General features: G+C 41.8%; 1 protein-coding gene across 3 annotated transcripts in view; it reads right to left on the bottom strand.

Moving 5' to 3' along the window:
• PDE5A (phosphodiesterase 5A) overlaps positions 1–13,321 on the bottom strand; it is a 149,201-nt gene that overhangs the window by 38,836 nt on the left and 97,044 nt on the right. For all 3 annotated transcript variants that reach the window (XM_070790797.1, XM_070790799.1, XM_070790798.1), the window contains exon 12: positions 299–445. In XM_070790797.1, coding sequence (XP_070646898.1) covers positions 299–445 — 147 coding nt within the window. The remainder of the gene's footprint in view (positions 1–298; positions 446–13,321) is intronic.

Here is a 13,321-nt window from a genome sequence, read left to right as displayed (position 1 = left end):
CGACCAGCGCTCCACGCCCCACCTCGACCCTCCCCTTGCTCTCTGTCGGGAACACCCTGCCCTGTTCTGCAGCCTGCTGCTTGATACGTGTGGGAACCCAGTACATGTCTTCTCAGTGGCTGATAAGTTCTCTTCAAACATTCTGGGTCTGTATTAGGTGACAGTATATGAATCTTCATTCACACTTCGTTCATCTTCATTTCATACTGAAACTTCATTCCATACTAGCATCCGAAATTAATTCTCTCTCTCTCACACACACACACACAATTTCCAGAGCACATCACTACATTGCTACCTCATGTTTCATCTGGAAGTTCTGCACAAGGTTGAGGTCAGTGAACATCCGGATTGTGCACAGTGCTGTTTCCAGGTCAGACAGCTCAAAGTCGCTGAAGCTGAAGTCAGTGATTTTAAGGGTCTGGGCAGATGGTACCACAGCAGCCTTGGGTAAAGGGAGAAGAGGAAACTAAGTGAAGCTGTTTCACAAATGCAACACAAACGCAGTTTCCTTGCTTTGCTTTCAGAAATGGCACGTTGGACTTAATTTTTTATTTTTAATGTCATACACTAGAAATATTTTACTACAGAAGTTATTCCTTTTTTTTTTTTTTTTAAACTGAGCCCCTTGTGGGTAACTGCTATGCTTCTAAGTAAGGCCAGGTGGAGAGAGGGTAACTGTACCTGGACCACTAGGCAGATCTAAGGAGTCCAGTGATCCAACCGCTTTATATTTCCTCAGCGTCAATTCACTCAACAGATATTTACTGAGTAGTTATTCAGGACCCGTCCCAGTACTATGGACTGAGAATAAGTAGTGAGCAGGATAAAGATAATGTTCTAAGCATTTTATGTTTAATTCTCAAGACAACCTTTTGAAATGGATACTCTAGCTCCACCCTTGGTTTGATTTTTAATCATCTTATGGTAGTAAACACTTGCAATTTCTTCAGATACACCTTGCTCTTTTTAAAAAATCAATATTCCTTTTACCTCCTGCTTCTCCTACTTTCTTTAACTAAAGGATTTCTTTAAGACACAGTTCCCATCCATGCCCTTCACAGCCAAGCCCACTGTGGGAATACCTGTTTAATCACACAAGTCACTACAGTCTACTTTCCTGTTTATCTGCTCCTAACCACACTGGACTGACAGCTCGGGCTGAATCTCACACATCTTTGCATCCATTGTGTCTACTGATGGATAGAGTTCTGATATTTGTTAATATGAATACTTATTAAATGAATGGGAGGGGGAAAAATGGCATTCTCTTCACTTAATTTGAGTTACAAGTTATAAGGTCTGGTTTTAAGGTCCCAAATCCTCCTAGAAAGGTGAGGTCCATTAATTTTGAGTTGGAAAACTAGCAGATGCATTCATTCCAATCTGTTTTGTTTGGCACTGAATATTTTAAAAAATCACCATTATTTGTTACACTATTTTAAAATTGGGAGATTTTAACAATAAAGCCGTATTTCTGATCTTTCCCGAAAAATCAGGCCACATTGAGCTTCAATTCCCATAAAGCGACTAGCCACAGCCAGCTCTCCTCCCCAAAACCTCCACCCCATACCCCCGGGCCCCTCAGACTGAGCAGGTTTCACACCCAGATTCTCTGCCAGGCCCCCCACCAGCATGAAAACTTACAAGAACCTCACTCCTCAACCCTCTTGACTATTTATTCTGCCAGCACTTTAGCAGCCTTAGCCACATCTGGCTGAAATTTATCTAAGAGGCTTTAACTTGGTTGGGGGGCAGAGGGAAGAAAATATAGAAATCTCAACCAGGTTCCTTCTAATGTTTTTTCCTTGATTTTCTCTAAACCCCTCAAGTTTCCTCTGAGTATCTGCCATATCACTTCCTTGCTCTCAATCCATCTTTTTGTGAAGTGAAAAGGTCAAACACAGAATTATAAAACCGTATGGAGCAACCTAGAGCTTTCCCCTGCCAAGCTGCAGGCACGTGCACACTCTCCGTGCATCTTGACTGGCACCTTTTACTTAGGCATACCAGACGTGTTTCAACTTTAAAAGAATGTCACCCTCTTCATACTCCAAACTAAGTCTCTTTCCCTGAGCCCAAATTTCACAAGAAAATATGCCTTCTGTCCAGCCAGCTCCACGGGCTTAGGCATGGGCTCGAGGAGGGGAAGGCAGGGGGACTGAAATGTTTGGGTAAATGGCTGTGTTGTTTACAGCAGCCTCCAGCATCAGGGACTGGGCAGGCACTGGGGTAGAGCTCGGAAGTGTGGAGGTGGGAGCAAACCTACTTTTTAACTCAAAGCAGCTAACAGCTGCTTCTCTTAGACACTGCACAAGAGAACAGATGTTCATTCCTTAGGACATCATTATTCTTAGCACAGGAAGTTGGCTTTCGCTCCTTCCACAAAGGACATTCTAAACACTACGCACGGGACACAGACAGCCAACATGCCTGGTGCCTTGCTCCATTACACACTCTAACTCCTGAGCACTCTCTTCCGAGACAAGAGACGCTTTTCTTCTGCTTGATCAGCCTCGTCACACCATGACTCAGACTTTTGAGCTAATCTAATGGGGGTGTGCAGACATTTTCCTTCAGAACCTTGTGGTCAGTGATACAGAGGTTTCGGATTCTTGGGATTGATTGCTAATAAGTCATGAGAAAGTCATACATCATTAAAGCTCTCATAAACTGCTTCTCTGACCATCACAAGAGAATTCAACTTTGTTTGCCTTGAAAGGGCTTGGGATACAGGGGATTTGAAAGAAAACATATTGCCTGTCATTCTAACTTACCATTTGTAAAATAAAATATTCTACATCTTACTAATAAGCAGGCAAAAAAGATGTGGTGTGTCTGGGAGAGGTTATGTATATACAATTCTGGGTTTTCATAGCTTCTTCCTTTCAGGGATGGTTTGTCAGAATTTGCAAAGTGAAATCTTTGGGGGGTAATATAACTTATGATATTGAATACTTAACAGACATAACATTTTATAGACTCTGTAAAGCAATACAGTGCTATAAATATATGTATGTATTATGACCGAATAACCCAGTTCAAAACTTCTGGAACTATGATACCACCTAACACTGTTCAAAGGTCTTCCCTGGTAACTCAGTGATAAAGAATCTGCCTGCAGTGCAGAAGATACGTGTTTGATCCCTGGATTGGGAAAGTCCCCTGGAGAAGGAAATGGCAACCCACTCAAGTATTCTTGTCTGGAAAACCCCATGGACAAGAGGAGCCTGGTGGGCTACAGTCCACGGGATTGCAAAAGAGTAGGACATGACTGAACAACAACAACACTCTTCCACATTGCTATTCTCCCACGTGAGTGCACAATGCTTGTGAATTCTTAGGGAAAAACAATTAGATATTTGCCTGCTTAATTTGAATAGAGTTAAGCCTTTCTAGAGTTGGGTGTTCCAATCCATGTCAAATTAACCAAATACTGAATGTAAAAAAACATATACAAAGCTCCTTGGATTAAATATTTAACCTGGCACTTTGCTAATATAATGTCACTTTTCTTCTGAGTCCTTTAATTACATCTGCCACTCAAACTAATAAACTAGTAATAAACTATTAATAAATAAACTATTCCTTGTATGACTCTTTAGAGGAAATTCATTTAAGTCCCTTTTTTATTATGACTCCTTTTCCTAAGGCCTTGATCCCTTTTCACCATTCTTGGAAAAATTAAAAACAAACAGCTCTGGAAGTGAAATTCACTAAGGGTGAAACTGGACACATTGCTCAGCGGTCTTTAATCAGAACCAGTTGTTCTGGACGACCCTGGTGGTCCAGTGCTTAGGAATTGTCTGCCAGCGCAGAAGACACAGGTTTGGTCCTGATCCGAGAGGATTCCACATGCCACAGCCACTGAGCCCTGCACGCCCCAGCCAGCATTCCACAAGAGAACCACTGCAGGGAGCAGCCCAGTGCACTGCAATGGAGAGAGCCGGCACATGGCAATGAAGGCCCAGCCCAGCCATAAATAAACCCACTTTATTTAATGGGACTTCCCTGGTGGTCCAGTGGCCAAAAATCTGCCTTCCAATGCAGGGAACTCAGGTTCGATCCCTGTTCAGGAAACTAAGCTCTCACATGCAGCTAGAGCCTGTGCACCATGACTACGGAGCCTGGATACGAAAGGTTCACATGCCATGACCAAGACCCAGTGCAGCCAAAAATAAAACAAATATTAAAAAAACAAAACAAAACAGTTGTTGTGAACACCATCTGACTGATAAGGAACTACATAATAAACTGATCGTGACCCAGCAACATCCCAGATCAGCCACCACATTTGCATTTTGGCATAATGATGTGAAGAGCTGACTCATGTGAAAAGACCTTGATGCTGGGGAATATTGAAGGCAAGAGGAGAAGGGGACAACGAAGGATGAGATGGCTGGATGGCATCACTGACTCAATGGACATGAGTTTGGGTGAACTCCAGGAGCCGGTGGTGGACAGGGAGGCCTGGCGTGCTGCAGTCCATGGGGCTGCAAAGAGTCGGACACGGCTGAGCGACTGAACTGGTAATGATCATAAAAAGAGAAATCTAAAAGCAAGGTGAAGCACATGGTGAAGCCATGTTTGCTGTTAGGGGCTCTGGTCCCGATGTCCCACTGACTTTGTCACCCTGAACAAGACATTCAACCTTTGCCTATTTTCTCACCTGTAAAATGAGGGGATTGGATCAGATCATCGCTAAGGTTTAAGTTATCCCTGCGACCACACATCTAGGATTTCTTACTGCCTTTTCACTTTGGAACCCAAGGCCACCCTGTGAGTGGCATCTAAATCTTGCCAGTGACATTCCTGTATAGGTCCAGGCTCTATCTCCAGTTCTCTAACCATTTAGATAGATGGTGCACCTTAGCTGTTATGGTTATACTATGCTTTTCATACTTGATTCCTCACACATGAGAGAAGAGACATTCCTCCTCCAAGAACGCTTAAATACAGGATCCTAGCTTCTACCATGAGAGCAGAGGAGGGTGAGACTGGTTACATGGCGGCCTCTATACTTACTGCAGTAACACCCTAAATGAAAAATTGAGTTTTCAGAAATTGCCATCTATGTGTGTGTGTTTTTTTTTAATGTACGGATAGGGGAGGTGTCTGTATCATGGCCATTTGTTTTCAAGGTTAATTAATACTCGCTCACTTCTGGGTCTCCTTGTTCCTCCTCTGCTGCCTGGAATATAGCCCTCACGTCATCATATAGCTAGTTCTTTCCCGTTTTTGTATGTCTCAGCTGCACCCAAGAAACATTCTGTGGTAGACCCTGTAGCAAGACTCTATTAACACAGTATCTACATCCACCTTATCTGAGCGAGCCTTCGTTTTCATAAGAGTCAAGAAAGCTCAAAAATTTATTTCCCAGACTCCCTCTCATCTAGGGTTCCAGATGGAATTTGGTCTCTCCCGTGAGGTATACTTGAGGGAGACCTGGATTTCAAACTAACACATGAGGAACCCATGTTCCTGAAATGTGGTTCCAGAGGGTGTCAAAAGCTGTGGAGGCTACAGTTCCAGCAGACGCTTTCTGACTACCAAACCAAACTGCCCTGGCTGATTCTGGAAGGAGGTTCTATAATGGGTTTCTGATTCTGTCTTCCATGGGAGTTCCCACACTGAACCAAACTACAGTTCTGTTGTAGGACTAATTCCTAAGGTCATCCAGCCACCCTCTCCAATTATGTGAAAGCACTTAATTATTTTCTGCTTTAAACAGCAAAAGGAGCTTCTGTTATCTGCAACTGAGTCCTGATGGTGCTCTTTGGGCAAAGTGTCGGTGGGCAACAGGTTCTCAGGGTGAGCCCTCTGGGTCAGAGAGCTCTCTTGGACAAGGTAGAAGGAATCAAGTTTCTGTTAGAGCAGCGCCTCTCACAGTTTGGTTCCAGCGGCTGCAGTGGCCTCTGAGAACCTGCTGAAAATGCAAATTCCTGGATTGTACCACAGAACACAGACAAGGAAGGACAGGGAAGCCTGGCAGGTGACAGTCCACAGGGTCGCAAAGAGTCGGACCCAACTTAGTGACTGAACAGCCACCAACCACACAGAACTACTCAATCAGAAACTCTGGGAGTGGAGCTCAGCCATCTGTATTATAATGAAACTTCCAGATGATTCTGGTGAGTGCTGGAGAACCGCTGCATTAGAGAGTGGTTATTAATAATCAATAGCATGTAACAGTCACTGAGGTCATCACATGCAGTTATAAAGAAGGAAATCCTTGAGGACCCGTGATGGCTGCCGTGTCACATGGTGCTGGAAAGCTGCTTCCTGCTGCTGCGCCAGTATTACAGGAAGGAAGGAGAAGCTCTGGGCTATAAATTGTGAGAAAAGTAAAGAGTTTTATGGTCTTCCTAAAACATTCTGTCCGTTGAAGCACTAATAGAGCCGAAACCCACACTCTGTCTTATCCTGCAGGTTGCTGAATTGTGGTATAGGATGAAATCAGACTTGCCACACCTCACAGATGAACATTAGAGCACTGATGAAGAGCGGCAGAGGCTCCAGGAATGAAACTGAGATGCTGAGAAGGTGTGGCCGCTCATGCTGGAAACGTCTCTACAGTATAATTTTGCATGCCTATATTTTACAGTCATAGAACCTTTTTTCCTGATTATAATTATATAATATTATACAATTATGTTATACATTTCGTCCCTCACTATTCTTTAAATCCCAAGAAGGCAAGACATTGATTATTCACTGTTATATCTGGAACACCTAACATAATACTCACATAAAACAAGAGCTAAATATGAATGTATAAATAAAAAATTTGTGATCAAGCACCTAATCAATTCATCAATATTTAATAATATTTAAACATAATATTTAATAATATATAATAATATTTAACAATAATGTAATTTGGTAAAGAGCTATAATACAAACATTAAAATTTGTAATGAACTATGCTATGTCAGACACAACAGATGAACTGTAGACTGTGCCTTCTCTTACAGTTCAAGTATTCACTTTATTTACTTCTGAAAATTTTTATTTATAGCTGACTTCCTTTCATTTGCACAATGAATACTTCACATTATCATTTTAAAAACTCAGTGTAAGTGGCAATAAAGTTTGATTCATTCACTTGCAAGAACACTGGAAACTCAGGATGGGAAAACAATTACCAAAAGTTTTCTGCTTTTTAGCAGCTCTCGTAGGAAGTTACTTAAAATGGTCAACTCAAGGTGACTTCTCTCAAGTAGAGAACTGGTTACATATAATTCATAAACAAAAGGTTTACACTTCTCTTAGAACATATGGTGCTTTCTTCCAGTAAGTTTTCCACCTACCTGTTGTTGTTCTTTGGCTAGAAAATGAGTGTGTACTTTTATGTACCTGTTAGCACAACTGACGCCATCGTGGGCCATGCTGACCTTCCACTGACCCTCCCCAGTCCCCAGGACTGTACTCTGTAGTAAATAATTCTTCTGTCATCAAGGGCTTTGTAGTGAATAGACGTCATTTAGGTCCAGGTGACCTCTCTGCCCTGCTGGCTCCAAACAGTGGTGAAGACCGTGCTTACCATACTCCCAGTACCTGAGAGACTAGTTACCCACGCGTAAACCTTGACTTAGGAGTGCACGCCCTGCTTCCAAGCACCTCCGCACACCCCAGGGAAGCTACAAAACCGTCCCAGTGGGCCCCGTGGTGTGGAGGGCAGCGCTGGATGCTTCCACATTGTTACTCCTCTGACCCCACCCGTGAGGTGCCCTACAGTGACATGATCCGCCGCTCACATGGAGCTGCCTGCCTCATTTAAAGACACCTTCTCAGTTCAGTGGGCACTTTTACTTCCCGCCATCTTCCAACACCTTAGGCAGAAAGACTTGGAACGTGACAGGGAAGATGAAGGCCTCAATGTTGCTTCTCCAGTATTAGAACTGATTTTCCTCCCAGGATCACCACTACTAACAGTAACTGGTACATAATGTGCATGTGGAGGGGGCATAGGTACCAGGAACTCTGGGCACTCCAACTCTCTGAAGGAAGTTCCTTTATTATCCTCTTTTTACAGAGGAAGAAACTGAGGCATAAAGAAACAGAGGCACAGATTTGCCCAGTATCACAGAGGTGGAATCTGAACCCAGACACCTCTCTCTAGACTCCCATTCTTAATCATCATGCTATATTCATGAAACTGAAAGCCGGCAATGAAAATGTATCTCGGCACCCCTCAACAGGACCAGCTCTGTGACCAGTCAGCAGGCGGTTTTATTCAACCATTAAATTATTTCTAGCTTCATAATCATTTTAAGAAAAAAGAAAGTATAATCTTGTTGAATGCTTTGACGGATTATGAACTGTGTTATTTCATGCTAGATTACAGACTTTCTAAAAGTCTGAATTTTCCAGAATCAGTCATTCAACAAAGCGTGTAAACCAGGTTCCTGTTAAGCAATCACTAAATAATAGCTATTTCTATTATTATTATTATTAAAATAGGACTCAAGGACTAACAGTCTGATGGAGAAGACAGATACATAAATAATGGAAATACACAGATTTTTAAGTAACGACAACACAAATATGCTGATAGTTTGCATGAGTGATCGCTAACAACACAGTGATGGGGAACTTAGGTACACATTTACTGTTTTAAAGTCATTTCGAATAGTTAATTCTGACTGGCCACAGGGTGCCCAAATTAAACACTTCTGGGTGTGTCTGTGACGGTGTTCCTAGAGGAGACGAGCATTTGAATCAGTGGACTCAGCAGGGCAGACTACTCTCCAGGGTGGGTGGGTACCACCCAGGCCACGGAGGGCCTGCACAGAACCTAAGGTGGGAAAAGAAGGAATTCGCCCCTTTTTGCTGCCTCCCACCCTGCTGGAGTGGGGCCATCCCATACCTTCTCCGGTTTTTGGACCGGGATTTCTGCCATCAGCCTGCCCTGTTCTCGCACCCTGAGACCACGCCAGATGACACCACGGGTGTCCTGGGTCTCCAGCCTGGAGACAGCAGACTGCCAGACTTCCATGCTCCCGTAATCACGTGAGTCAATTCCTAAGAATGTCTCTCGTGTACATACAAAATCTACTGGTTCTGTGTCTCTGGAGAACCCTGACTAATAAAGTCACCTATCTTTATAAAGTCAGGGATAATCATTCCTGAGCTTTATCAGTACCTTACTTAAGACAGCCCTTCTCTTATTCAACTACCGCTTATCATGAAATTAGTATTTACACAACAGAAGGAGACACCCTGGAGTCCCTTTTACACAACCATGGAAAAGAAACTTTATAGGAAAGAATACATTTTAAAAATGCATAGTCTCCTTGAAGTCCATAAAGCACATGCTCAAGGAAAATAAGAATACACTTGGGTAAGGTAAATATAAGGGTCATTTAAAAATTATTGAGTTTCATATTTTTGGTGGATGCTCATGCAAAAAGGTTTATATTTAGCCTGTGGCAAAGTCTGTGGTAACCTCAGAAGAAAATACAGACATGTGGCTACACAATGAGCTCAACTGTACGAGCTTCAGACAAAAAAGGTCACACTGTAGTCAGGCACTCGGCCTGCCTTAGGTCTGATGTATCAAATATCAGGAGGTAAAACAAAAATCAGAGAAACAACTCCTAACAGCCAACTGTTAAGAACAGGCTCCTTATTCAGAAAGTTATTTATCATAGTAACTCTGAAAAGAAGGGCAGCTACTGAACTTGATCTTCCATAAAATGTCAAATTCTTCCAATTAGCTTCAGTGTTTTATGAAGGCATTTTGTTACATTCCTCCTTGATGTTTATTCAATATAAATGTAAAGAGGAAAAGAGATTTTCCTCAATGATACATGATTTAAGGAAGTTATTTACAGGAATGAAATTCAGATATCTGACATGTTTATCAGTAGCTACAAAGAGAGACGCCCAGTCGGGTATTTGAAGTTCTCCTCCAGTTACTATCTCACGCCTTGGGGCATTCTTCTGTACACAGCAGTTTGGGTTCAGGTCTTTGAACAAAGCCACATAATAGCCATCACACTACACCTTACAGATGCTTAATGTCTTCCTCATGTCTAATGTGCCCAGAAAATGTATTCTTAAAGAAAAAGCCCCACACAATTAGTGTATAAGGCTGTTAGACTACATCTCTCCTAAGAAGATTCAAATACAAATGAGAAAGAAACATTATTAATACAAAAAGAGGTGAATATTCCAACTCAGCACGTGGAATCAAATCTTAAAGAGAATGAAGAAGGGAGTAAGGCACAGCACGACCAGATTAGTATTTTCTTCAAGAACTATATCAATGTATTTATATGATTTTTCCTTCCTTTTAACATTATATAAATGGATTCCTTTACATTGCAATATGGAAGAGGCACAGACTGTAAAAAACCCTGAAAGATTAGCATACAGTTTTTCAAAACCATGTAAAGAAGGCACATGACTGTGTCAAGATTCCAGTAAAGTCCATACCTGCTTATAAGTAAAACTTCAGAGAAAATGTATGACTGCAACTGGGACTAATACACAGATCTGGCTAACATCCAGTTAGTACATAAGAAGCTCAAGAACAGTGCCCCCATACTTTGGAGCTAAGACTGCCACTGGAATTAATACACTTATCAAATGAAAGTAGGAAGAATCAAACAGAATCTATTAAATCTGGCAATGTGGAAGACATACAGCCCAATTCATGTTAGAGACATCTATAAAAATGAATGCATCAGCTGACCATGTAGAGGAAGCGAAAGGACCCAAACTGTTCAAAAATACTTGTAGCTCTTCGTGAGGAAGTAGGCGCCTTACTGAATGCCTTGTTACTACACTACGGTTCAGTGACACTGGTTATCAAGCTCATAGGTCAACTCTTCTTCATTATTATCTGCTCAAAATTTTCCATTTGCAAAATTTGATTATCCATAGAGACTTCTCCCAAAGAAATCCCAAAGAAGGAATGTGATGAGCACCCTGACATAAGGAACTGGCTCTGTCCTCTACCACTGCCTTCGGCATTAAGAGATTTGAGTTGGGCATCTGGGTTTGGCCCTCACTGCTGCTACCTGCAGCGTTCACAGACATGCCTGATCAAGAGGGTTCGTGTGAAGTTACTGAAAGGGTAAGGTCAGGATGAGGTATAAATTCTATCCTAGGAAATCCTGCCTGAGTGGGTAGTTTCTTCCTCTCTCACTATTTTGATACAGGATCACAACAGGGTCTGCGTGCTTTTAGATACAACGTCTGTGATTAAAGAAATTGCTATAACATAGAGCAAGCTATAGGGACTGGAACTGAATCAGCACCGACTCCATGACAAAACTGGGAAGCTCATCTAAACAACGAAGCTCCAATAGATATTTATTCACTGTGATTCTAGCAAGAGAAGGCAGAAGAGGCAACCGATCAATCAGATATGCAGCTACTTGTAAGAAACACTATTCATTCTGATATCATGACTTTCTAATGATCAGAGCCAGGTCAACTGGGGTCCTTTCATTTTTATCTCAAAACTTGTGACGAAAGATCATTAAAGGGCATGTGACAAAATGCTTGTTTAAGGCCCTATTTCTGCTACACCCAATTTCAAGCCAACAAAAAATAAGATTAAAAATAGGACAAAAATGTCAAGTAAAGCAAGGGGAAAAAAGGGATTCTGAATTTCCTATCAACTTTGTTATACTTTCTGCTGTAACGAGAACTTTTCTGAGCACAGAAATATTTAGTGTACTTAAGCATAGTATTTCAAGAACGCATTTCTAAAAATAAAAATTAAGCCTTTGACAGCTTTTCAATTATTTTAGGTTTTAAATTGAGATGAACCATCAGGCACGTGACTAAGATAGCAATTCTGGTAATTGCTGGATGATGCAGGCACCTGTGTAGCTGGGGCTGCAAAGGAATTTTTATTAGGTTGACAGAAAACAGTTGAAATCATTTTCTGAATTTCAACCAATTTAAATGAATTATCTGACCTATGTTATCCTAAATTTCTCAATGCAGCTGCCAGAAATCTCTTTTCCAAATGGAACAACAGATGGTTTTGAACAATACTGCAAGACAGCAATGCTCAGTTTTTCCAAAGTGTTTTCCTCTTGCCAAAATTATAAACATGATTGAGAAAATAATTTTCAGATTTTTCTGAAAGACTATGCTATTTTCAGAGTAAAAAGCAAAATTTAATATCCTAATGAATTTTTTTAGCATATTTGCTAGTTTTTATTTATCTGAAACAACACATGGAAGAGTGTAACCTAGCCTCGTTTTGCAGTAATATTAATCCCACAGAGCTTGCAAGCGCTTCAAAATGCTTCTCTCCATGTGATCATTTCCTGCTCACAGCATGCAGTTAGTGCAAAACTCTAGCACTCTAGGAGGATTAGACAAATGGGCAATTAAGCCTGATGTGAGAGATACTTTAAACTTTTAAACCTTTGTAAATAATTGAAAAACAGCTCATTCCTTCAAACATCATCATGAGCAAAAGAAATATAGCCAATTCGAATGAGGCTAACCCCCAGAGAAGCTTAACCTTTCAGATGAAATCATCTCGAGTTCCTTCGACTGTTCTTGGCAGATGACTCAGCTTCATACTCAGTGATTTAATCAAGAATCTACAAGTCTGGACCCTCCTTCCTTTCCTAGTCACTTTCTCCAGGGCTGTGCAATGATGTGTGTGCTCTGGGTCTGGACTGTCTGTCCTGGTACCTACTCACAACCTGGGAGATTCTGAGCAGGGCAATCTAAACTCAACCTCAGATTCCATTTTCAAAACGCTAATACTGACCTTATAGGGTAGCTGCAGACTTAATACACTTAACATACACAAAGAACTTCAAACACACCAGGTATACGGTAAGTGCTCGGTAAGTGTGGGGCTTCCCTGGTGGCTCAGATGGTAAAGAACCTTCCTGCAAAGCAGGAGACCCAGGTTCGATCCCTGGGTTGGAAAGATTCCCTGGAGAAGAGAGTGGTAACCCAATCCAGTATTCTTGCCCGGAGAATTCTATGGACAGAGGAGCCTGGTGGGCTACAGTCCATGGGGTAACAAAGAGTCAGACACGACTGAATGACTAACAGAGTAAGTGTAGCTGTTTTTATCACCCCTTTTCTCTGGTCTTGGCCAAAGAAATGTCTGTAATGCTTAGACCACTTCAAGGTCCAGACCTCTGTCACTGTCCTACATTCTTAGGCTCACGCTCACCCTGGACCTTGCCCCTTTGTCCACAAACATGTTGCCTCTCCTGCTTGTAAGCAAACTGCTCACAAGCACAAAACAAAACAATAAAAAACTTCACATGATGCAGCCAGCACCCTTCTTAGCCATTTCATTCTTTCATACAAAACATACTTTTTAAAC

This window comes from Bos indicus, chromosome 6 (genome assembly GCF_029378745.1).
Source record: "Bos indicus isolate NIAB-ARS_2022 breed Sahiwal x Tharparkar chromosome 6, NIAB-ARS_B.indTharparkar_mat_pri_1.0, whole genome shotgun sequence".
Classification (NCBI taxonomy): Eukaryota; Metazoa; Chordata; class Mammalia; order Artiodactyla; family Bovidae; genus Bos; species Bos indicus.
Note: the sequence above shows the minus strand (reverse complement) of the source record. Positions and strands in the feature narration are given on the sequence as shown.